This window comes from Cydia strobilella, chromosome 3 (genome assembly GCF_947568885.1).
Source record: "Cydia strobilella chromosome 3, ilCydStro3.1, whole genome shotgun sequence".
NCBI classification, from domain to species: Eukaryota; Metazoa; Arthropoda; class Insecta; order Lepidoptera; family Tortricidae; genus Cydia; species Cydia strobilella.
In genome coordinates, this window is record NC_086043.1 from 7,833,839 (window position 1) to 7,860,167 (window position 26,329).

General features: G+C 39.0%; 1 protein-coding gene across 1 annotated transcript; it reads left to right on the forward strand.

Annotated features, from left to right (window-relative positions):
- Nucleotides 1–217: 217 nt before the first annotated feature.
- Nucleotides 218–24,935, forward strand: LOC134755783 (pancreatic lipase-related protein 2-like). The gene is made up of 7 exons (XM_063692382.1): nt 218–577; nt 2,170–2,335; nt 3,683–3,831; nt 5,780–6,025; nt 20,105–20,293; nt 24,014–24,179; nt 24,782–24,935. Exons 1-7 carry the CDS (start codon nt 550–552, stop codon nt 24,846–24,848), a joined length of 1,011 nt encoding a protein of 336 aa, XP_063548452.1. The 5' UTR covers nt 218–549; the 3' UTR covers nt 24,849–24,935.
- The last annotated feature ends 1,394 nt before the right edge of the window (nt 24,936–26,329 follow it).

Genomic DNA, 26,329 nt, shown 5'->3' on the forward strand with positions numbered 1-26,329 from the left:
GATTTATTTACGCAAATAGGCGATGGGAAAAACCAGTATAATTCAGATCTCCGATTGAGTATGTATTCGTTAAGGTTATCGACATCAGTTAGAATGGTTCAGTCGCATGCTTGGCTGAGCTCTTAGGGGAATACAGAACCATAGTTTAAAAGGAACGACGCAACACAAACAGCTTGCCGCCTGCCTAACCAGCATATCTGTAATCAAAGATCCGCATTTATTCAACAGGATACATTCAGTCTTTCTAGCACAAATACGCGTCATACACGCAGGCATCAAACGAATAGTTTTTACTCGTGTTTAATTAATATGATCGATGGGCGAGCCACGGCGCCCCGTGAATTGCAATGTGTAGTACCGCTATACAAATTTAAATTCAATCTCGACCGCCAGCGGTCAGTGAAAATGTGTGAGTACTCGTTGACGGTTCACCGATTAGTACTAGCCTAACCGGAAAATGAGCGCTCTAACTCTGGAGTTTAGTGAAGTTTTGCTCGGCATGTGGAAAATAGTTTGCCCGGTAAATTCAGGCGTGTGAGCGTTGCGGGAATGATTCTGTTGTTGCTCTTTTGTGCAGGTTTGTGATACCAATTATAATTTGAATAATTTTATAGTTTGAATCTTCTCAAATTATTTTTACGCCAAAGACCCTAATCTGTTAAACAAAAGTTATTCTTTCTTTTCTGCGAGCGCGTGGCCAATGTGGCCATTGTGCCGGCGCGTGCCACGCGCTGAGACACAATGGCCACGCGCTCACATAAAATAACCAATGGCTTTTGTTTAACAGATTAGGGTCTTTGGCGTAAAAATCATTTGAGAAGATTCAAATTATACTTATAACTACTCAGTAGGGTAGAAACTTTTGTGGTTCTCGTCAGCTTTTGTTTTACATGTAATTTCACCAGGAATTTTTTTGTGTTAGTGACTTAAAGGCTTACATTTGTATTAGGACGAAATCTTTATTTTAAAAGTTACGAATATCTGCGATTACTTTCACTTGATATTTCTTAAGGTACTATTTGAGCTTCGCGAGTGCCGTGGAAAACTATTTTAAAAGGAACAAAGTAAATGTACCTACAAATAGTGTAGAAATGCTAAAAGAATATACCTAGAGCTTTGTAAAAATTTCTAGTCTTGTATCTGAAAAGAACATCTCTTGCTATAAATCAAGTCGGACTTACATAAGATAAGTATCTCGAGTGTAAAGTAACTCCAAAATAAGGTCCGCAGCGCGCAATTACTTATTTAAATATGTAAGCGTGATTCGCTGAATGTACGCTGTAGTACTTTCTCTAGCCGAGTATTGACGTAGGTTTGCAAGTAACTGAATAAGCTTCAACTAGTTTTACAATTTCGCTGATAAAAGTTGCCTTAGTTTAAATAACGGCAACTAATTCACCTCGAGTCCGCAACCGCTGATGAGCAAGCCGGTCAGGAGCTGTGTTGTCTGGAATTTCTAGTTCTAACTTCTTTACCGTGTTAGTGCACGTCCAGGCGAGTTCTGGAGTATAAGCTTTCGTTGAAATTAACTTTAAAAGTTTATGGAACATGTCCGGTAATCACTGGAAGGCCACGAAACAGTTGCAAGCAATTTGACTCAACATCTTTGTGTGTATAGTCAAGAAAGGAAGTAGTAGGGTTAGAGACAATGTTAATTAGTTAAGTAAAGGGAAACCATCTATAGCATTACAAAACAAAATAAAAAATCGTACAAACAAAACAAAGGACGGATAATGTGTTAAAATGTCTAGAAGTGGCCTGGTAATGACAAAAATGCTTTACTATGCACTTAAAGCACATAATACACAACGAAGAGTACCTACTCGTACTTATGAAGAAAACCATTCCACTTAAATTGACATACAGACGGAAGATAGTACGCATTTTTGTGCTGTGTACCGTCACGTTAGGTATATGTAGAGTCAGACCAAGCTAAGTTGGCAGCAATTTTGATAGCACAGACTATTTTAAACGTCAATCTTCTATGAAATTATGACGTTTACTTAACCCTTGCACAGTCTGTGCTATCAAAATCGCTGCCAACTTAGCTTGGTCTGACTCTATAGGCTCATGATTTGCGGGTCACGGCCTCACGGCGAGCCATCAGCAAGTTAGAATAGGTGATAGTTGAATGTGAATGCTATCAATACTGCACGCATTTTTTTCTAGTGTCGGCGATTCATTGGGACGCGCCGTGGCCCTACGACCCTGTGTGGCTGGCCAGCGTGGAACAATTTGGCCCCGTACCCTCCCTAAATGAGACCAGGTTCTGGTTTTGGGGATGGAGTTGGAGCTGGTTTAAGGAAGAAGATGTGCAGTTCAAGCTCTTTACTAGGTGAGGTATCTATAATAGCTACCTATCTACATTTCGGTCACATCTAGTTGATCTAGTTTGTGATCGACGGATAGTTTTTTTCACTTTTTCAATTAAAATACAAATATAACAATAATTAACTAATGTAATAAATATATTACAATAATTAATTAATTAATTATTGTTATATTTGTATTTTAATTTTAAGGCATGTCCACAGGTTAGACTGTTTATAGATAGGTATTTATTAGGTAAACTATATTTTGTACGCTGAGAGGCAAAGCATGAAGGACTACTGTATAAATAACATCTCCATATTACTTTACTCATGTTTGACAAATAAAGTATCTTTATAAATATTTGGGGACAATCTTACATAGATTGACTTAGCCCCAAACTAAGCAAAGCTTGTGTATGGGTATTAGGTGACGATATATATACTTAAAATAGATAAATACATACATAAACATAGAAAATACCCACAACTCAGGAACAAATATCCGTGCTCAACTGCTCATCACAAAAATAAATACCCTTACCGGGATTTGAACCCGGGAACCTCGATTCATATGCAGGGTGTCTTCACTACCCACTAGGCCAGACAGGTGATTTATATCGCACTAAACTGGTCTCAACGTAGCCCCTATTAAAATAATGGGCATTAATCTGACCAATGCTTTTTAAATTTCAGGGGCAGAAAAGATAATAAATGAACCTAAACTCGGCTTGGGTCAAAAACGGGGGTCCCTTTGTTTGACATAATTATTGAAAGTCATAATGTAACGATTGCCATATTATCATTACTCATAATTCGGAATTATGACTAATGATAATATGGCAATCGTTACATTATGACTTTCAATAATTATTTCAAACAATAGAGACCTTCAAAAACGTTTAGCAAAGATGGATATAACTCCGTAATAGATGTATACAGTCTAAGGAAAAAACGTGCCTCGAAAATCAAGAAAATTTTATTCTCGTTCAGAGGGCGCTACTAGCTTTGGCTTACTGTCGTATAGATGGCGTTGACGGTTTCGTTTGTTATTTAACAATTTTAACGCATATCAGTGAAAGAACATGGATCAAAATCATAAAAATAATTAATGCAAATAAAAAAAATCATTTATCCATATTTAAATACATTTTATCGTATTTTTATAAATATTTATTTTTAGTTTTAAATTGTGTCGACAGATGGCAGTGAATTTACTGGGGTTACAAAATTTACTATGACAGTACCGCTCTAGTATAAGTTTCTATGCGTTTAGGATTCCCACACTGTAGATTCTTGCAGATGGTTCCCACTGTAGGTAAGTACACGAACGTAATGATTCCGTAGGCATTAATATCCTAACTCGTTTTCAGACGCAACCCGTACGAGTTCCAAGTTCTGAAGACTAACGATTCATTATCTTTACGGGACTCTAATTTCGACTTTAATAACAAAGTTAAAGTTCTCGCCCACGGATGGCTTAACAACGCCGATGGTCCTATGCCAGAATCGATTAAAGAAGGTAAGGAAGTCTATCTTAATGTTGACTTTAGTTTCTTAAGTTTAATAAGTATATTGTTAGTAAACTGTAGTATTTTAGTTAAACTGGTGTGTGGTCTACAACCGAGTTCCCGAAACCCCGTCTACAAAGCGCGCGGCGGAACACCCCAGGGGGTTTAGTCCGTGGGAGTCGGACATACCCACTAGGCTTCTCCCGGGCCAGTGGGATCCATAAAGGATTCCCCCTGGGTCATCAAAAAAAAAAAAAAGGTGTGTGCACAGTATGTGCACTTTTTTTTGCTTTGACAGTTTTTATAATTCACAAATCATCATCATCATCATATCAGCCCTTTATCGCCTACTGCTGAGCATAGGCTCTCTTCTAGTACGCCACTTGTCTCAGTCCTGAGTATATATATAATTCACAAATACAACACAGCAAGCCCACATGAAAGAACAAATGAAACGAAGTCTAAGAAGGTAGCAGGTATACATAGGCACAGTTATACAAAAGCACAGTTTTTTAGCAAGCACAAATAACAAAGAACATAAGCGCGAAAGCAAAATACAAATTAGCATCAAGCGACAGCGAGTACAAATACAAAGGTCTAATCATGACTAACTCACCTTTAATTATGAAACAAATTTTGTTTAATTATTCTCACAATTAAAACCCAATATTAGAATTTAAGACCTCTGGTTTGGAAATATCTTAGGTCCCTAAATTTAACAATGCAATGCTGGAGCCTTTATTGGTTGTGACTTATTTCGAGCAAGATTGCTCCTGACGTAGTTTTGGCTTGTATCAACATTGAAAGTAGATATTTGTTTCACCAATATTTTTTAATTGTCATGAACAGAAAAAACCGGCCAAGTGCGAGTCGGACTCGCGCACGAAGGGTTCCCTACCATTACGCAAAAAACGGCAAAAAAATCACGTTTGTACGAAATATTTATTTTATTCTGTTTTTAGTATTTGTTGTTACTTATAGCGGCAACAGAAATACATCATCTGTGAAAATTTCAACTGTTTAGCCATCACGGTTCATGAGATACAGCCTGGTGACAGACGGACAGACAGACGGACGGACAGCGGAGTCTTGGGTTATATATTTCATTTCATTTAGTAATAGGATCCCGTTTTTACTTCGGGTACGGAACCCTAAAAATTAATTAATTATTATTATTTACAACGACGAAATGCCGAATAGATAAAGAAAAAAAAAAAAGATAAAAAATGTTTTTATTGCACAGAACGAATACAATTGTAGTACATAGTAAGTACATATCACAAATTACAGAAAAGAGTTGGTGCATAACTGAATTGACATTCGGAGGTTCCAGGAGTCCCCGCACTAGGCTAGGCCTGTATCGCGGGAGACCAGATGTACATTTTTATGTCATGAATGACTTGTGGGCCAAAATAACCACAGAGTGGGTGCCCCATGAGTCAAACCGGGGATCCGGCAGACCTCGTCGGCAATGGCGGGATAACTTGACTCCTTTTTGAGCGACTGGCCAGATGTAGCTCAAAACCGGGAGGAGTGGAAGAAGAGGGGGGAGGCCTTTGCCCAGCAGTGGGACACAATAGGCTCGTAATAATATTTACAACGACGGGACTTAATCGCGTAAAATAAGTTTTAAATTTACCTCCGACGTTTCGAGGACGGCGTTGTCCCCGTGGTCTCGGAGTGGCTAAAGTTGACATCAACATCTTCTAGGCGCGCGAGTTTTTCGAACTACCCGCACTTGGTCTTGTTTATTAACTTGAACGTTTTGCGCACTAGGGATGTCACCGGGTCGACATACAACACTCACAATATTCGAGTTTTCAACTTTCGATATTTGTTTTCGCTTAACTTATTTTACGCGATTAAGTCCCGTCGTTGTAAATAATAATGAGTAAAAATCGTGAAAGTTTAAATGAATTAATTAGTCAATAAATACCTATCAACTTTACATTTTTTCAGCATACCTCAACATAAGCGACTTGAACATTATAGTGGTAGATTGGGGCAACGCGGCCAACGTGAATTACGTCCTGGCCAGCTACAACGTCGCCATGGTGGGACGCCTGCTGACCGACTTCCTGAACTTCCTCATCGTGGAGGGGGTGTCCATGGACAACGTGCATCTCATCGGGCACAGCCTCGGTGCTCATATTGTTGGCATTGCGGGCGATCACGTCAAATATGGACCTGTAGATACAATTACAGGTATTTACATAAAATAAAGTATGTACATATAGTTCGAATACAAAAACTACAGGTTCGGGGCCTGAGGAAGTATAATGGAATGTAAAGGATGCGGGGTATAATGTCGCGAATGTTAAATTCGTGTTCAAACAGTAGTACTAATATTATCATTTAATTCTCGTCTTGAAACCTCCACCACATGTAAAATGTTATTTCCCCTAATAAGAAATAATTATCATCAAAACCTCATAATTTCTCTAACTAGGTTTATTCTTATTAGAAGAAACCTCCTTTGTAACACATTCTGTGGTGTTCTAAAGAGTGTGTGTGTGGTGTATAAAGTTAAACCATGGGCCCATTTCTTAAACGGCATTTGACTAATATTATTAGCCCACGAACTGTCAAATCGTATGGGTTGCCATGACAATACACCAATAATATTAGACTAAATTAATTTTATATCAAGCAGGAACGTCTGCGAACGACACTATTAAGCTTAGAAATAAATTAAAAGTGGAAAAATTTACTGTCTCGGGTGGGACTTGAACCCCCTGGACCTGGACTGACCACTGGATCACTAGTACAGTGCTCTACCATCTGAGCTACCAAAATTCGCTGCATTGGGTACGGTCTTGGTGGCTCAGATGGTAGAGCACTGTACTAGTGATTGGTCGTGGGTTCACGTCCCACCCAAGACAGTGAATTTTTCCACTTTTAATTTATTTCTAAGCTTAATATGTATTAGACTAATAGGGGATATTACTGCAATGTTCTGCCACCAGAGTGCAACACTAGCCTTTTTAGTAAACCATAGAGTAAGGTTTTTGACATGTTTTCAGAGATAATAAAATATGACATTGATGCATTTCTTTACCGCTCGAATATGCAAGAGTGACAGAGATGTTAGATAACGAAATTTCGATTTTCTTGTTTCGCGATAGACCCTCGTCAGATTGTGGTAATTGCGCCCCCTACGTAATAGAGTTTCGCGTAATACTTATTCCCTATATCGTACCCATGCAAGTGTACTTGTGGAATATAGGTACTACGAGTATGCAATTTAATACGACCACTTAGTTATACGATTATCCATAACGACTACCTATCATGAACGGAATGTTCTAGATAACATTTTTATTGCACCTAGTTTTATAGGGCAGTAAAAGGCTAGGTTTTATAACTGAGGCAGTGAACAGAAAGAGGACCCGGATGAATTTAAAAAGGTAAGTTTTCAGGATATGTCGCGTCGCTGTCGCGACGAGCGTGTGTTGGATATTGTTCCAATATCTTCTACACATTGTATTAGAAGTCAGCAATATTTATTTACAATATGGTTTTAATCGGAAGATTACCTTTCATCAGGTGTTTCATGGACCAATAGCTCCTCCAGGCGTTTTTAATCCGTCTTTCGACCTTTTTTTCCTGACGCGCCTGGAAGGAGACTAATTGGCTCAAATAAATGTACTCATGGACATATGCAACATGTTCTCCATTTATTTCTATCCTACGTGGTGCATGTGCTGTTGCTCATAAGCTTGGTCTTTGACATATTCATCTTCAGTCCAATCTCGAGGCTTGCGGTGCTTAGTTCTTAAAGCATTTGTTGTAGCTCGGAAGCAGTTAAGGACAAAACCACGATGTCGTCTGCGAACCGCAGATTCAGAAGTCCAAACTCGGGGTTTGCCAACCAAATGGAGCGTAGCATATTAGGTGTCAAATTGGTGGATCGAGTCCGGAACACCACGCTGCGCTCCAAAACCCAAATCGTCGATGTAGCTCGGAAGGCGGCCAAGCTAAAATGGGACTGGGCTGGTCACGTCTGCCGAATGCCAAATGAGTTGTGGGGCAAAATCGCCACAGAGTGGGAGCCCGAAAACTTAAATCGGGGACATGGCGGACCCCGCCGGCGATGGCGGGATGAACTAGACTCCTTTTTGAAGGAGTGGCCAGACACATCACTGGACAGAGATCTGTGGAGAATTTGGGGGAGGCCTTTGCCCAGCAGTGGGACACGTAAGGCTCCAAATAATAATAATAATAATGGTTTTAATGGTTCAAGCACCATATAATAGCAGATCAAAGGTCTTACTGAGTGCGCGAGTCGAACGTTCAGGCAGGCTAAATAAGATGAAACTTTATTATTATTGTTAATTAGCCACCACCAAATCTGAACGAGATAACGGAACTGTGCGCGAGGAAGAATCCACTAACTATAACAGGATGGGTATTTACGCATCCGCGGTCCGAAACCATCAACGCATAAATATTTACGAAATTCACTCTCATTACACTATTCTCTAGGTTTAACTTTAATTTTGTAATATTATAATTTAATTTGATTTTCTTAGATGTTTAAAAAATGAGTTTGTAAAATGTTAAAATGTTTTAATTATACGAGTATTAATTTCTATTGTCAAAAGGTACTACTTATCTATCTAACCTACATAATAAGCGTTCCTAAAATCAACATGTGAATTTCGTCACCGCACCGTGAATCTAAATTCCCAAACATTCAAAAAGTTATCTAGCATTACTGCGCGCAGGAATTTTGGGAATCATTTTTAGTTCCAAAAACAAACAATTCGGTTTGTAGGTATTAATTACTTAGTTAGTTTGTTAGTGTGTGAACCAGTGCCGGTTTCAGTAATTTGTTAGCTTTTAATTAACGTCGGCTTTGTACATATAAAGTAACCTAGTGAAATCCTATACGTAAAGTTGCTGTCTATCTATATAACATGTACACCTCAATTCGGAAGGCGTGAGAAATAGTAAAGGTCTTGGAACAAGCTGTGCTCAAGCAAATAACCTGTCGGGCTTACATATCTGACGACTCACATCGATGTTGCGAGTACTGTCGCAGTATCTACTCTCTAGGCAGTCTAGGCAGCGCATTATAAATCTTAGGACCCAAGATATGCCATGCATGGTCTTTGAAAACTTGCTTAGTCTGTAGGGTGCTGATAGTAGATGTTCCTTGCTTCCTAAACGGGTGCGTGTGAGTTTGTTGGTAACAAAAGTGTGTTTTAAGTGTGTGTAGTGTGTACGTATTTAGCTATGTTGAATATAAATTTTGAGGTGAGTATCTTCATGTCTGCGAATAGATGTTTGGCTGACGTACAGTCGCCATTCGATATATCGGAGCGGCCAAGGTGCTCAAAAATATCTGAACACGCACTCTAACGCCTTGACAATAGAGGCGTGCTCAGATATTTATGAGAGCCTCGGCCGCTCCTATATATCTGATGGCGACTGTACTTACCTCCGATGATAATTAGAAAGAAATAAGATCTTTTCTCTACGGGACAGGAAGTCACGCAGGCGGTTGTATTAGACCCTCAGGAACTCAAAAGAAATGTGTGTAACTCTTTGCTGCATAACTCAGCGTAGAAATTTGTAAATACAAGGGTGCGCACTGCGCAGCTAATATGTTTGATGTTATTGGCTGCGGCAAGTACAGCAGTAATGTTACTACAACTACTTAACGCTGCCGCAGGTACCATTTTAATATCACTTTAACCAGTGGGGGGACACTCCTCCTTGCAAACGGCTCCATTCGGCTCAGCATTGCTCCGAGCTATTATTAGGGTTGGCACAATTTAACGTCCCTTTGCGTGCACGACCACATATAAGATAATGACTTGAATCTTGACAACCCTAAATAGCTGAAAGGGATAGTGCCATACATTAGAAAGGAACAGCATGATTCGACCCTGAATCGCTGTCAAACTTCGGGTTTGTAGGAACTGTCCTTTCTGTACGGTGGTACTATTACTTATTCTGTGCTTTAACAAAGATTAGGCAAAAATCGTAACGGAATCCGAGGGTCCATTCTGACATTAGTACAAACACATGCACTCTCAGCTCCACTTTCCGGTCCCGTTTTCGTTGGTTAATAAAAACCGTTCAGAAAAATACTCCCAATTTTATCAGACAAAGTGGGTTGATCTGATGACTCGTTTTAAAAATACCGAGGTGTATTTTGAATCACAGTTTTCCAACTGAATGTGTTTACGGGTCTGATGGGTTTATATTAGAAATAACTCCATGTGTAAAAATATGTGTTTTAATCTTTCTTATTGAAAATTGAAGTGACATAGCAATAAAAACTAAAAGAGATACATCAACTTCTTTATGTATATATGAGCTGCCAGCATCCGCGGAGGTGTAGTTCAGCTTTCTTGCAAACATGCCCCCGGGCGTTGGAAGCTAGCCTTTCAACCAGACTTGCTTGTTGTCACCGGGAGTGGACAAATTTTACTGAAGGACCTGCGAACTAGTCCTCCCGCAGTCCTTATATCTGCCACTCTGGTAATTCTGTCGCTTCCAGGATGAACAGCGACGACGCGGCCCAATTTCCACTTCAAGGGTGGTAAATTGTCCTCCTTGATGAGTACCAAGGTGTCCAACCGTAGCACCTCACTGTTCGTGCGCCATTTTGTCCTGACTTGGAGCTCCGAGACGTATTCTTTGCTCCATCTGCTCCAGAAATGCTGGCGCAACTGCTCAATGCGTTGGTAACGGCTGAGGTGATTGAATTCACGCTCTCTGATGTCCTTGACCGGCAATGAGGTTAGAGGACGCCCAATAAGGAAATGCCCCGGAGTGAGCGGTAGCAGGTCTTGCGGGTCCGACGACATGGGAGTAATCGGCCGAGAGTTCAAAATCCCTTCAATCTGGACCAGCACAGTGTTAAGTAACTCATACGTTAAATTACATTCTCCCAGCACTCTTTTTAAATGAAATTTGGTCGACTTTACTCCAGCTTCCCAAAGCCCTCCTGAATGTGGAGAATATGCCGGAATGAAATGAAAGTTGATTTTTTCGTTAGCTGCGGCCTCAGCCAGTGAATTGCAATTGCTTTTTAAGAATTTTGATAGCTCATTGTATGCACCTACAAATGATGTGCCGTTATCAGAATAAATGTCGGTTGGCAAACCCCTACGTGACACAAAACGACGCAATGCTGACAAGTAACTGTTACTCGTTAAGTCACCAACTAACTCTAGATGAATTGCTTTGGTGGTGAAACATACGAAAATGGCTATGTACACCTTTACAAGTCTACACCCACGACCCTGACGACTGGCAGAAGTCAGAGGGCCCGCATAATCGACACCAACACTCTTAAAAGGCATATCTGGGACAAGACGTGACGCTGGTAAGTTTCCCATCAATGGCGCTACAATCTGGCCTTTCATACGAACACATTTAAGGCATTTTTGGAAACATGCTTTAGCTAAGTTAGTCCCACCGATGGGCCAGTATTCATCTTTAACAGAGGATAATAATAATTGCGGACCGGCGTGCATTAACCGCTTGTGCTCAGATTCAAACAATAATTTTGTGAATCGGTGTTTAGCATGAATCACAATCGGATGCTTTTTCTCAAATGGAAAATTAGAGTTATCAATTCGACCTCCTACGCGCATCATTTTATTCTCATCCAAGAATACGTTAAGTTTAAGCAAAGGGCTTTTTTTTGGAATGCAGTGACTGCTCAACAACAAATTATATTCTGAGAATGATTCCGCTTGAGAGACCCTAATGACTATATTTAATGCGGTTCTCAGCTCGTTATCAGTTAGATAAATTGTTGAAACAATTTGCTTTCTACACAGACTCGCAAAGCGCACAATATAAGCGACTGTTCGAATAAGCCGTGATAGATTAGAGAACCGGGAAAAATCAATGAAAGCGTCACCGTTTTCTGCTCCCCGATTGTTCGTAACATTCGCGTGAAGTACAACTTCAGACCGAGTTTCAGGTAATACTTCCACTACTACTGGACTTACCGGCCATTGCGCCTTGTCCTGTTTCAAAAAGGTAGGACCAGACCACCACATATCTAGAGACCTAAGAAGACTGGCAGGAACCCCACGAGAAATGTGGTCAGCAGGGTTTTTTATGTGTCGGCACATGTCGCCATGTACAGTTCCCCGTCTTTTCTAATATCTCCGCTACACGGTTGCGGACAAAAGGTTGTAACTTACTAGGTAACATCCGCAACCATCCTAGCACAATTGTGGAATCTGTCCAAAACGTAATACTCTTGAAACTAATTCTTAGCGAGTCTACTACCTTTTCATATAATCTAACTCCAGCTAGCGCACCGGAAAGTTCAAGCCTCGGGATTGTCGTGGGTTTAATGGGAGCCACGCGGCTCTTGGCTAATAATAGCCTAACCAATACGTCCCCTTTCTCATTGATGCTCCGCAAATATAAGCAAGCGCCATACGCCCGCTCGGATGCATCTGTGAAAATATGACATTCGACTTCCTCGTATGACTCACATAACACTAACCGTGGAACGCGAATATCATTGAGACAAGGTAAGTCGTGGGCAATATCCTCCCAAAGCTTGCTGATCTCAGGAGTTAACTTTTGATCCCATGAAAGTTTCTGTAGCCATAAATTTTGCAACAACATCTTCATGAGAATGACACAAGGAGCCAGCATACCAGTGGGGTCGAATATTTGCGCCACTGCTGATAGCAAATCCCGTTTAGTGTCGCCGACAAGCGAGCATTTACCAACTGGGAAGCACAATTCATCAGACCCTGGCTGCCAGCTGAGTCCCAAGGTTTTACTGGGTTCGGTGCCAATATTTAAATTTAATTGAGACGAATCGGAGTCAACTATAAGTTGGGGTTCATTTGATTTCCACTTTCTCAAATTCATACCCGCTGATGCTAGAGTAGAAGTAACCTTAGTTTTAATGGAAAGCACTTGTTGCAAATCATCCCCGCCAGTGAGCAGATCATCGACGTAAAAGTCGTGAATGATGATCTCGCGAACGACCTCATCCTCACACTCAAGACCTAGCTGTTTCAAACACCGTGTTGCCAAAAAGGGTGCACTGGCAGTCCCGTATGTAACCGTGTTCAACTCAAAGATCTTCAAAGGTCTAGATGGATCATCCCGCCACAGAATCCGCTGCAAATACCTGTCATCAGGATGAACTACTATTTGCCTATACATTTTCTCTACATCCCCTGAAATAATGTACTTGTGTTGCCTGAATCGAAGCAGTATAGACAAAAGGTCGTCCTGTACAGTAGGCCCTACCATCTGAATATTATTCAGGGATACCCCAGAGCTAGTGGGAGCGCTAGCATTGAAAACTACTCTCAATCGTGTAGTCGTACTCTCCCTTAAAATTCCATGATGAGGTATGTAGTATGCCTTCTGCTCTAATTTAGACTCTTTGCACTCAGTCATGTGATTCAGTGACTCGTATTCTGCCATAAATTCCTTATACATGTCTCTGAAATTTGGACGTAAATCGATTCTACGCTCTAGTGATAAAAAACACTGCTTAGCTCGATTAAACGAATTCCCTAGAACACTAGGATCCTCCTTCAACGGCAACCTTACGCAGAGTTGCCCATTTCCGAGCCTAGTGACAGTTTCAGTGAAGTGTTTTTCACACGACTTCTCCTCAGGAGAATAATGAGAATTTTTAGGACAGACCTCTTCAAGCTGCCAAAATCGTGTAAGTTGAGCTTGAACCTCATCATTAATCAAGTCGGCACTCGAGTTAGAAATGACATTCGCAAAATTACATTGAATGGCGTGCGACGAAGTCAATGCGTGACCGCTGATTAACGGCCCTGCAACTATGTACCCCAATTTAGTCTCACATAGCACCGTTCGCCTATCTCCTAACTCAATTTTGTGTGACCCCAACAACTCCCAAAATAGATCACCTCCAATCAAAATATCAATTTCAGATGGGGTGTGAAAGTTAGGATCAGCTAAGCACAAATCAGACGGGATATTTAACCGCGATATATCGTGAGAGTTAATCTGATGATAAGGTGTGGGCTCAGTTATAGATGGTAGCACAGAGCATATTAGACGAGTGGAATATGTATCATCCAACGACTTTATTGGCACTTGACATATTTTACCTACGGGCGTCTTCAACTTATTTACCCCTACAATCGATTTATCTACTTGATCAGTGTGTAAATTTAATTGACGACACATCTTCTCAGTCATAATAGATGTCGCGCTGCAATTATCTAACACTGCTTTTACTATAAATTCACGATTATCATGCCCATAGACCTTAATTAGTGCAGTTGCTAGTAGCACGACCTCTTGCTCAGCTGCGCACGATTGAGATGTTGCCGTGCTCATGCTAGCTGATAGCGTAGGAACGGTTGCGCTCCCCGCCACCGGCGGCGCCACTTGTGCCGGTGTAGTACTTGCCTGCGCTCTGGGCCGCTCGCACGAACTTGATCCTGTTTTTAGGTTACGCTCTGCGGCATGAACAAGCGAGTTATGTTTGCGCTTACATAACTTACACCCTGCCTTCTTGCACTGGTTTGCATAGTGACCGCCCCGGAAACAGTTGTAACATATTTTATAAGTCGGCAATAAGTTGAGCCGCTCGGCATTACTTAAGGCAAGAAACTGTGCGCAGTTATTTAAATTGTGTTCACCATTACACTTCGGACAAGGTTTAGAAGACGACGAGGTGACACAGTGTTCGGTGGGTTGTGTAGAAAGCAAAGTCCTATGTTTCGACGCGATTTTAGCCGGCTGACTCGATTGACCGGCGCCTGAGGCGCTCGATAACTCCAAAGTTTCAATTAAGTCTGCACGATTACGCATGAAGGTGATAAAATTATCAAAAGAAATAGGTACACTTTTATCTAAGCTTCCTTTGTGTTCCTCCCACTCACGAAATGTCGTAGCGTCTAATTTTTTGCTAATTATGTGAATAAGGAGCGTGTCCCACTGCTTGACAGGCTCGCCTAGGGATTCTAGGCATCTAAGATTTTTGTTTACTTGATCCATAAGCCGTTTTAAATGAACGGACGACTCCTTCGTGATCGGCTCAACGTTAAACAGCGCTGATACATGATTTTGCAGTAGTAACCTTTTGTTATCATACCGCTCACACAGGAGTGTCCATGCTACCTCGTAATTGCTGTCAGAAAACTCAATAGAATTAATAACTAAGGCCGCAGATCCTTCCAACGATGCTCTTAAATAATGAAATTTATTTATGTTATCGATGTCATCATTAGAATGAATAAGACTTGTGAAAGTGTGTCGGAAACCTAGCCAATTTTCGTATGAGCCTTGAAATTTCGGTAGCTGAATAGTTGGCAGCTTAACCAGCTTACGATGGTTTGCACCACTTCGCGACCCACGATTACTGCATGACTCAAATTCGTCACGTTTTTTATTAAAATTGTTGAGTATATCCTGTGCCCGCGAGAGTACAGAGAAGTAGTTATTCTGAAACTCATCTCGGTCCGTAATGTGTGCATCTAAATTATCACTGCTGCACTCCAACTGTGTCTGTACATCGTCATAAAGTGCATACAATGCTTCAATCTTACCTGTACGCAACTGCAATTGACTGGCTTCCGCTTGAGTTAGTGACGTTTCATTAACTTTGCCTAGGTATGTGGTAAATAAGGTGAGTTGACCTTTGTAACTGCCTCTCTTGCGAACTAAATCCTTTTCCTCAACCATTTTTGGGAAGCTGGTGTACGTAAACCTTGAATGTAAACAATTTATAATCCAATTATTATTTTAAAATCCCTAGAAATATATATAAATCCTGTTTAAAATGAATACAGGTATAATTAATCCACAATACACAAAATTATCGCAAATTATGGGTCAGAGGTTGCGTTGACAAAATCAAATTCTAAATAATTTCAACGAACTAAATTACAAATGAATCTGACCCCATGTAACTACTAAATAGGTACACTTTACAATAAAATGTTCACCAACCTGGAGTTCACTATAAACCCTACCTATTTACTTCCTTACGAGTGCTGGTCCTAATTATAAATCCTAACACACTCAACACTGGCGGATTCCGATGTCCTGGTGAATTTCTTCATCACAGCCTCGGCAGTCGTAATATCCTCGCAGTGTTCAACTGGTATTTTATAGGTATTTCCCTTCTGGTTCTTCAATAAATATACTGGTTCCTTTATTTACATCCGGTTCGAAGGACCATGTTTACGGGTCTGATGGGTTTATATTAGAAATAACTCCATGTGTAAAAATATGTGTTTTAATCTTTCTTATTGAAAATTGAAGTGACATAGCAATAAAAACTAAAAGAGATACATCAACTTCTTTATGTATATATGAGCTGCCAGCATCCGCGGAGGTGTAGTTCAGCTTTCTTGCAAACAGAATGGCTAGCAAAATGTGATTCAAACTAAATAAATAATTACTCCATAGTATTTATTTATTCAACACTGAACTTATTTTCTGCAACCACGAGCACTCGGGTATTTGACAAAATTTTAATAGAATTCCGAGTATGCTGTTTCACGCTTAACTGAATCCAATTAAAATTAGTGTGATTCACATAACACAATAACTTCAATAATAGTAAGGCGTTAAATCAGCAGTTCCTTTTTTTTGCAGTAATTAATACCTACCTTTATTTATATTATAATATGCCATCCTACCTGTTCTTAAACGAGCCATAATGGAATTATGTTGATACTATTACCTATTACTAGATCTGTTCTTAAAACGTATAAAATTTTTATGAAATTATTATAGAATCCACAGCGGAAGCGAAACGAACGAAGCGAAAGCGGAAGTGAAGCGGTGGTGGCCGAGTGCATATGACGTCCGAATTGCAATCCGGAGGTCGCGAGTTCAAATCCTGGGATCTAGTGGTAAATATTAAATGATATTTACCACTAGCTTTTCGGTGAAGGAAAACATCGTGAGGACACCTGCATACATCTGCGAAGAAATTCAAAGGTGTATGTGAAGTCCCCAATCCGCATTGGGCTAGCGTGGGGACTATAGCCCAAGCCCTCTCGCGCATGAGAGGAGGCCTGTGCCCAGCAGTAGGACGTATATAGGCTGAATTATTATTATTATTAGTATGTCTTTTCCACATCGCGGGACCATGGGGTTCCGGACCTTTGGGAGGCGTCGTGGGGCCGAAGCCAACAGCGCAGAGGCCCTTTAAGACAATTTAATCTAAAAGCAAGGGATACACGTGACGGATACCATTCCCGAAAGCACAATGTGGTACATCCGGAGATACAAAGACTATTGCAGTGCAGCACTTTTGTGCTGCGATGGGAACTAAGGTCATGGGTTATTGATTTGAATGTTGGATGGGATGGATAATGGGCTATGGGAGGAGACTAGCGGACACCTGCCGTGACAATCAGTCTCAGAATTGTGAACGACAGGTGGTGACTTGCCAACTCATTTAAATGGCCAATACGACACACAGTACACACACACAGTACACAGTACGACAATAGTAGGTATTAGTTGACAGCCATAACTTAGAAATAAAGTTAATATTACTCTTTAAACCTTAAAATTATCTATATTAAACCTGGACTGAGATAAATGTTAGCGATCTTAGTTTTGTACAGGTATTCGTTAGGTAGGTACTTAAAAAGTTTTGGATGACAATTACCGAGATGACTTCTCTAGTACTCGTAAAAGACTAGAATTCGCACTGCGAGATTGGAGAGAGACGGCAGTTCCCGGTTCCTACTGCTTTTGTATAAAACCATTATCGGCAGCGTGCAATAGGTTTAGCAGTTTGAGGTGATGAAAAATCAGTGCACTACTTATATGCATGCATTATTGTTGCATTGATTGTTATTTTAACAGTTTGGAAAACATAAACATGGTATCTAAGTATCTACTAAAGATTTAGAAACAACATTCAGAAACTATTTTAGAACATAACTAAAGCAGCAGCTGTAAACGGTTTAAATGACTCGTGAAATTCTGAACATATTTTATGTATTATGTAACAAATTTCCAATAGTTGGTAAGTATAGGTACTGTACCTTTAAAACTAACTAGAAGGCAGCACTTCTACTTTATTTTGTGATATTGTTTTATAAACAGTACTTGTAAGAGGTATCGGAACTTAAGTCTTTAAAACTTTCAGTTTGCGATTTTTTTGGGATTTTTTTAGTAAGGACGAAGAATAAGGAAGCTTAAGATAAAAATAGACTGAAATATTGTACTGGAAAAATCGCGTGATAAAGTTTGGAAGTTTACACGACAACCTAAGACACCTCATGTGAAAAGAGAAAACTGTGTGATATACCTAAACTTACTTTATCCATAGTAGTTTAAAACGAAACTCTACGAACACTTTGTAGGGTAAAGTACTGATTAAAGCACATTTTACTACAAACAGATACGCCACACTCAAACAACAATACAAATTTAACAGTACGTACCCATATAAACGTAGTTACGCTCTCATTTTAAATCGAGTAACTAGTTTGCTCTGAAACTTTGTACTTACAATAGGGTATGGTATATTATCCATGTCTGTAATTAGTTTATGTAGCTTCAGAGTTTAGATACCATAGTTAAATAAAATACAGCGAATTTAAGTTTAAGGGTAAAAACGGGACACTATTACTAAGATTCCGCTGTCTGTCTGTCGGTCTGTCTGTCTGTCTAACTGTCCGTCCGTCTGTCACCAGGCTGTATTTCATGAACCGTGATAGCTAGACAGTTGAAATTTTCACAGATGATGTATTTTTTAAAGGATAAAAGACGGCTTTCGGAGCTTGTGAGGGGAAAATAGTTATTTGTTATACAAGGGTGCAAAGTTGTATTTTACCCGCGAGTGTTTCAACACACGAGAAGTAAAATACATTTGCGCCCGTGTGTAACACAAAACTTTTCACCTCACTATAGCGAGGAAAGTGCAACATCCACAGGCGTTAGATCATCTTCATCACTGTAATCACCCATTTCTTTACGATATTCTAACAGAAAACTCTGGAAGTTGTGTATTTTTACGCGAGTCGGTGAGAAAAGGTTTTAAATAAAAAATTGTTGACAATGTTCATATTTCTGATGTATGAAATGTCAACGATGCGTTTTGAAATTGCATCGACTCAACTTGTGTGTTCAGAATTATATTTAACATCATTATAAAAAAACAAACGTTTCTTATGGAATTTTAAGGTTTATGACTTAAAATCATTAAATAAAGCTAAATTTGGTATTTTTATTAGATTCTCAAACCATTTATTTAATGATAATTAATATCGAACGAACCATTATCATGAGCGTTTTACGTTTTGTTATCTGTCAAGCTACTTAAACACGCTCCATCCAAGGTCAAATTACTTTCCCCACTAGTGGATAAAACGCGTTTTTCCCCGCTTGTATTGAAGGATAAACGACAACTTTCCGAGCTAGTGAGGGGAAATAGTAGATTGTGTCACAAGGGAGCAAAATGACATATTTACAGCGAGGGCATACATTGAACGAAGCGAAAGATTCTATAATTGAGTCCTGAGCGTAGCGAGGGATTCTAAAATAGAATCCTGAGCGGAAATAAGTTTGCTACCATGTGACACATACTGCTTTTCACATTCCTATGAGGAAATTATTATGTTCCAAAATGGTTCCAAAATATTATTTAACCTAAAAAATAGTATGTAAAAAAGAAATAAAATCGTGTCCTTAAACAGAAAGGGCCACTTTGATCCCTCCTAGCAGGGAAGAAAAGTGCTACTTTGATTCCTCCTAGCGGGGAAGAAAATGCCCTTTTTCGAATAGGTGATGTGAAATGTATTTTAAATAAATTTTTTACGTGTCACGCGGCACGAGTCGCAATCAAAACATTGAAAGGAACGTCTTTATTCAAGATCCCCGGATTTCACTGCTAAAGGGACTATCTAAACGGACGTGTCTATGCTAACAGGCCCATGAACCAAACAAAAATATCAGAGACACAGTCACTGAGATAACGTAGGGAATGTGTAAAAATGTAATTACCTAAATACGCAATGAAAAGGGTTTAGGTACATCTGCCATGCGGCTACGTGGACATTTGTCTGACATTAAAATAGGTATTTCACTGCCGACCCTAAATGCTGTACTTAAAAAAAACCGGACAAGTGCGAGTCGGACTCGCCTACCATACAAATTTATTTTTTAGTATTTTTTGTTATAGCGGCAACAGAAATACATCATCTGTGAAAATGTCAACTGTCTAGCTATCACGGTTCATGAGATACAGCCTGGTGACAAACAGACGGACAGTGGAGTCTTAGTAATTGTGTCCCGTTTTCCCCTTATCCTTTACTGCTTCAGGTCTGGATCCTGCAAAGCCGCTGTTCTCGTTGAGCAACAAGGATGCGCGCCTGGACAAGCACGACGCGCGACACGTTGAGGTCATCCACACTTGCGGCGATTATTTGGGATTTTCCGACCCCTTGGGGCACATCGACTTTTACCCGAACGGCGGCACGCGCCAGCCGGGCTGCGGATATGATTATAGAGGTATGTTAAATGCATAGTTATGTATGTATGTACACAACAAAAAACATATAATTTTATGCATAATTAGATAAAATCTATTTGGTCCTGTAATTATAAAATAATTATGTTTTGATCGTAAATTAATACTTTCCGTTGTTTTATTTAAACTTGCGCAGTATTTAAGTTTAAAAAAATCATATGTCTTTTAAGACGAAATGGCGGAAAATTGGGAAAACTTTAAAATATGATGATTTTTAGTATGTAATTTAGGCAGTTTTTTGTTTTAAATTTTTTATATTTAAAATCTTTATTATAGGTAGGTATATTACAAATAGTATAAATTTCTAATGGTAGTAAGGGTTTTTATATCTTTTACCAATAATTGTATAAAATTACATAAATTAGGATTTACTATGTAAATTGTAAATAGGTTTAGCAGTGAAAATCGATGTTTTATTTTTTTTCCCAGAATCAGTAAACAATTATGTAAGACATACTTAATATATTAATTTCAGGCAATAATAAAAAAAAAACATGCATTTAAGGGTTAAAAGAAACCGCCTTGTCTATTACTGCGGCTACTGGAACCTTAGATTTTAACCTGTCCATTTATGATCACGCTAACGCTATGCATAGGATACTTTCGTATTTGTATTCTACAAGATAGGTGGGATCATTGCGTGTGCAAATAAATTTTGTACATCGCATATCAAATACTAATTTTAAAGGTTGTAATTTTAAATACAAAAGTAGGTACAAAATATCGGAAAAAATTAGGAAGTTGTAATTTCACTTCATATCCCAACTAATTCCATCCGTGCAAAATGCAAGGACAAGCCAGTGAAAAAACCTTTGATGCACTGATGTTTTGATGTAGACATGTTCCACTATCACAAAAAATAGATATTTCATCAACGTTCCGGTTCGCATACTGCTTTGCTTCTATTTATATCGAGATGAGTATTTTACAAGTCAAGAAAACCGAAGTACTCGTTAAATTAGACCTGAGTTCATGTAGAATGTACGAGTGAACCCTCGTAATATCGAACAAGTAGGTATATTAACAATCTTATCACTGAATCATCTTTTTCAGAAAATGGACTCTGTCCTGTAATAGACATGTTTGCTTCTGCAAGTATGTAATGTAAGGATACGAGGTTCAGAAAGTAAACAATTCATATCCTGTCCGACCGTTGTCATTGTCACAGATACTTAACTACTCATGTTTAATGCTGGATCTGAAATAATAAAATCCTACATAGGTCAACATGTCAAGATAATCACGTAACATATTCAGTCTTTCATTTTGACATATGAATGTGCCGATATGACACTTAAATGTTAAATTTTACTTTTAAACGTCAATAATTATTAACTCTTAGCGTATAGGTACTTGCCGAAAGTTGCCGATGTCGTCACAGGTATAATGTAAATTTTTTTTGGCATTTAACTCTAATTCATGTACGTGCATAGTGCATAATAATTCTACGTAAATGACGGTCAATTGTGTGGAGACACAATAGCACAATCGTAATAGGACAAACCTCGAAATCTCTGGAACAGTCCTGAAATTTGAAATGTATGTTAATTATAGGCCCCTTTTTCATGTCCACACCATTTGACATTTGGGGACCTCGAAGAATCGCCCCATATCTTTATATTTTTATACCACATCGGTGGCAAACAAGCATACGGCCTGTCGGATGGTAAACAGTCACCGTAGCCTATGGACGCCTGCAACACCAGAGGTATTACATGCGCGTTGCCGACCTATTAAAAACCCGTACACTCCTATATTGAAGAACCCCATACTGTAGACCCTCGGGAAAACCTCGGAAGGGAGCTCATTCCACAGCCGGAACGTCCGCGGGAGGAAATTCCACTATTTAAATTCCACACAAAACGTCCTATATATCTTTGCGGAAAAAATACATCTTGTTATAGAAAACACTTGCTGAATCCAGATTTAGCGTTTATATTACTTAGAAACTTGGAAAAATAGGAAATACACTTTTGTCTATACATTTGTACTTGATCTACCCCAATATCAACATTTTACTCGACGGCGACTTCATCAGAATGAAGGGTAATGCGGCCGTATTGTTTTTTCTTTAATAAAACAAGAGTAAACAGGCTGCGAAAGTCAAGAGGAATCTATCGATATGTCACTTGAAGAAATCCATCCAGAATCCAAGGCTACAGGGTGTATGGAATCATCAGAACTTAAGCCCCATTACCCTTCTTTCTGGTTAAGTCAGGTCGAGTTAAATGTTGATATTGGGGTAGACCATGTAAAAAATGTATAGACAAAAGTGTATTTCCTGTTCTTCAAAGTTACATATGAAGAGAATGTCCCCTGGAAGGGTGGTATAAACGCTAAATCTGGATTCAGCAAGTGTTTTCTATAATAAGATGTATTTTTCCGCAAAAGTATATATGACTGTTTCGTGTGGAATTTAATAACCATACATCCATATTTTCATAGCGAACGTTAATTCTGAGTAAAACGTGAATTTCTCCAAGGCGATTGGCGGCAGTTCCTCAAGGTCCCCTAATGTCAAATGGCATGGACACGAAAAAAGGGCCTTTAATTAAGATACATACCAAATTTCAGGACCGTTACAGAGATTTAGAGGTTTGTCCTATTAAGATTGTTCTACAAAGCGGGCATAACCCGTTCTTGTCGTTAACCCTTTTGGCAGTGTTACGCTGACTACAAAGATGCACTGTACGTTTGACCCCACTGTCAGAAATTATGTCTAAGAACATATTTACTTTCAAAACTTCAACATATATACTATATCTATGGGTAGATTGGGTAGGCAGATACTTTAAGCATTTGCGGCTGATCATTTGAAAGTAGTATACGAATACGTTAAATATTAATCAATATTATCCTTACCTAATAGGTACAATAATTATATCCTTACTTAATAGAACCCCTATGTCATTAAGTATAGTCAGATCAATAATATCTAAGAAACCTTCATGTTTTCAATCGGTCCATTACCTTTTATTTCGTAGAAAATTTTGAAAAAGGGATTTTTTTTATTGCAAATGTACACTCAGCGTCAAATACTCGGTAGCAGTCAAAGTGGCCAAATAGTTCCGTACACCATACTAAATATATGGTGTACTGAACTATTTGACTACTTTGGTTGCTACAAAGTATTTGACGCTGGACGCTGAGTGTACTTAGTTTGAAATGCCGGGTGCAACATGTAGGTACCTAGATTAGGTACTTTGCGGAGGCCAGCATATCGGACATGACTGACGCTATGCAGGTTTATACGGAGCCATCCTTATTACAAGCCAGGCTAACTTTGCCAAGTCAAATACAGCTAAGTATTTAAGTTAGTTAGTTTAGTTAGTCCTGAACGTTACATACGTTTTGGTTTTTCTACTGTTATGTTACATCTTACATTTAATCAATATACACGTGTATATTTATCTACATTTACTATCGTCGTGTACATTATCTATGTATATACACGAAAAAAAAAGTGCGATATACGGCAAATGATTCCTTTTGCAGAAATTTAATGCAGTTACAGCACTCCTTAGCAAAACTTATTTTGAAAATTTTTGGGAGGCACGCCGCCTTGCGTCATTATTTTTATTCCTGAAACAATCTGTGAGTCCAAAGGACCAACTGCAAAAGGAAATTCCATCCTCATCATTTGCCGTATTAAGTATTAAGTGTACACCACGGACTGTTTATAAATATTATCTTTTTGTAAGGTCTATGTGCCCACAACCGGGCGCACATGTTTTTCGCGGAGTCCATCATATCGGAAGTACCATTCACGGCGGTCCGGTGCCGCGAATACGACGAGCTGTACTACAACGCCTCGTGCGAGGGCACCGGCGAGACTCTCATCATGGGAGGCTTCGATATACACTACGGGTGAGTTAGGATCCACTACATGCCGGATAACTTCGATTTATCAAGTGACTAATTCGAGTCCATCATATCCAACGTGCCATTCACGGCGGTCCGGTGCCGCGACTACGACGAGATGTACTACAACGGTTTGTGCTAGGTCACCAGGAACTACTTAACCAAATTATTACTTTGATTTAACGATAACTTGACCTATTTTGTTTGCCGAGACAAATAATTGCCAATGTACCTTAATTCATTAATATGCATTATACTACAGTGGTAATTGTTCCATATGAATGAAGAGAGAAAATCTTTAACTTTATGTGAACGTTCCTACTTCTCATACCATCACAACCCTAATAATGAGTATGGTAACCTGAAACAATTATCCTATAAAAGCTTTCCAAACTTGCATAATTTATGGTTTAATCAGGAACAACACCACGCGTCCCTCCATAAATATCATCCGTTTTTACTTAAAAGCCGTTGACAACAAAAGAAGTAATTATAAGTATTCATGAACGGTGGTAACTTTCGTTTAAATTAACAAAGAACACTCGTTTGTAAAACAGTAACAGTATCAGTTTAAATCTTGGAGATCAAGGTCCATTGTTTCGTTCCAGGAAGGATGGAATTTACTACCTCAAGACCAACGCAGAAAAACCCTACGCTCTCGGGGAACCGACGTGAAATGCGATAAAATATGAATTCTTTGCATTGCCAACTTCGCCTATAAATTAAATTTTCTTGAGAATTATTGCGAGGTGCCGCTTAACATAATTTGTTAGCGACAGGAGCCGGGATGTCAAGGTGCCCAGTGTGCCCGAACAAAAAGGTACATGTTATGTGATTTCTACCAGGAGAGGACCAGGAAACTTTAAGTTCGTATGCAGCGGCTTGCAGTTGCTCAAAGACGACGATGACACTCCCTTATCAAAGTTATCAAGACTGGGATGGATTTACATATACTCGTAATGCAAAATCAGATATACGTGTACTGATATTTTTACACAAACGTAATTTTCAGTTATCTTGTTTTTATCTCAAGGTAACATGAGAGTGAAAATCCTACTTAGAAATGCATTTTTGTTTAATATGTTATGTTATTACAAGTTAGATCCGATCTAACTAACTTATTCACTCAACTCCCACCCTCAGCCAATGTGACTACTAGAATTAGGAAATATTTATAAACTACATTTAGTTTGAAGTTATAAATAACGCCTGTAAAAACAAATATATTAAAAAAAAAAGTACCTACCTAACTACCTAGCATAATATTTATTGTTTTGTTTTTTTTTTTAAACTTAGCGAAATAGAGTATTTTTACGCCCTATCCATACGAGAACACTAAGGCTGTCTGCAAGTAAATGTATATTCATTTGGGGATAAGCAATAGAGGAAGGATAAGCCACGCTGTATCCTGAAACTAGATAGTATCGACAAATAAGTTATTCTCTGTAGCAGCTCAAACAATGATGTTGTGTGGTGCTCTGAGTTCTACACAATGTTTTGTGTGTGCATATATCTCCTCATCCATTATGATTTTATTTGCTTGGTAGAAAAACAAGTAAGCTTAGAGTGCTCAGTCCATAGATGGCTATCCCAACTTATTAATAATAAGGTATGTAAAAACTTGTTAAATAAAATAAAATAGTTATCATTATCACACTTAAATCTTATTATTACTTAAGTTTCGAAAAGCTTGCTTAAGACTTGTTATAAATGTGGTTTTATTAATGTATGGAGTGAGCACTGGTGCCTGTGACAAGTGTGACACCTGAATTTTGGATCTTATGCGTTTCACACACCTTACTTGAAGGCCAATTCGAGTTTTAGTTATTAGATCTGTTACAAATATGATACTGATCTGTCAGTGTCAAAAGTGACATTTCTTCAACCAAAAGCGTCACTTTTGACACTGAGAAATCAGTATCATATCAGTATCATATTGGAAACCTGATCTTAGAACTAAAACTCGAATTGGCCTGTTAGTTCAGTGACTGACGACAGGGAGGCACCTATATGCTAGACACGGTACAGATATTTGCAACTCTCTTCTAAGTTAAGGTCTGTGAAGCGTTTTAGACCTTGCTAGAATTTGGGATCTATGATTGTAACAAATTATCATATTTAGATGATATCATTCGTACCAAGCTAGAATAAAATAA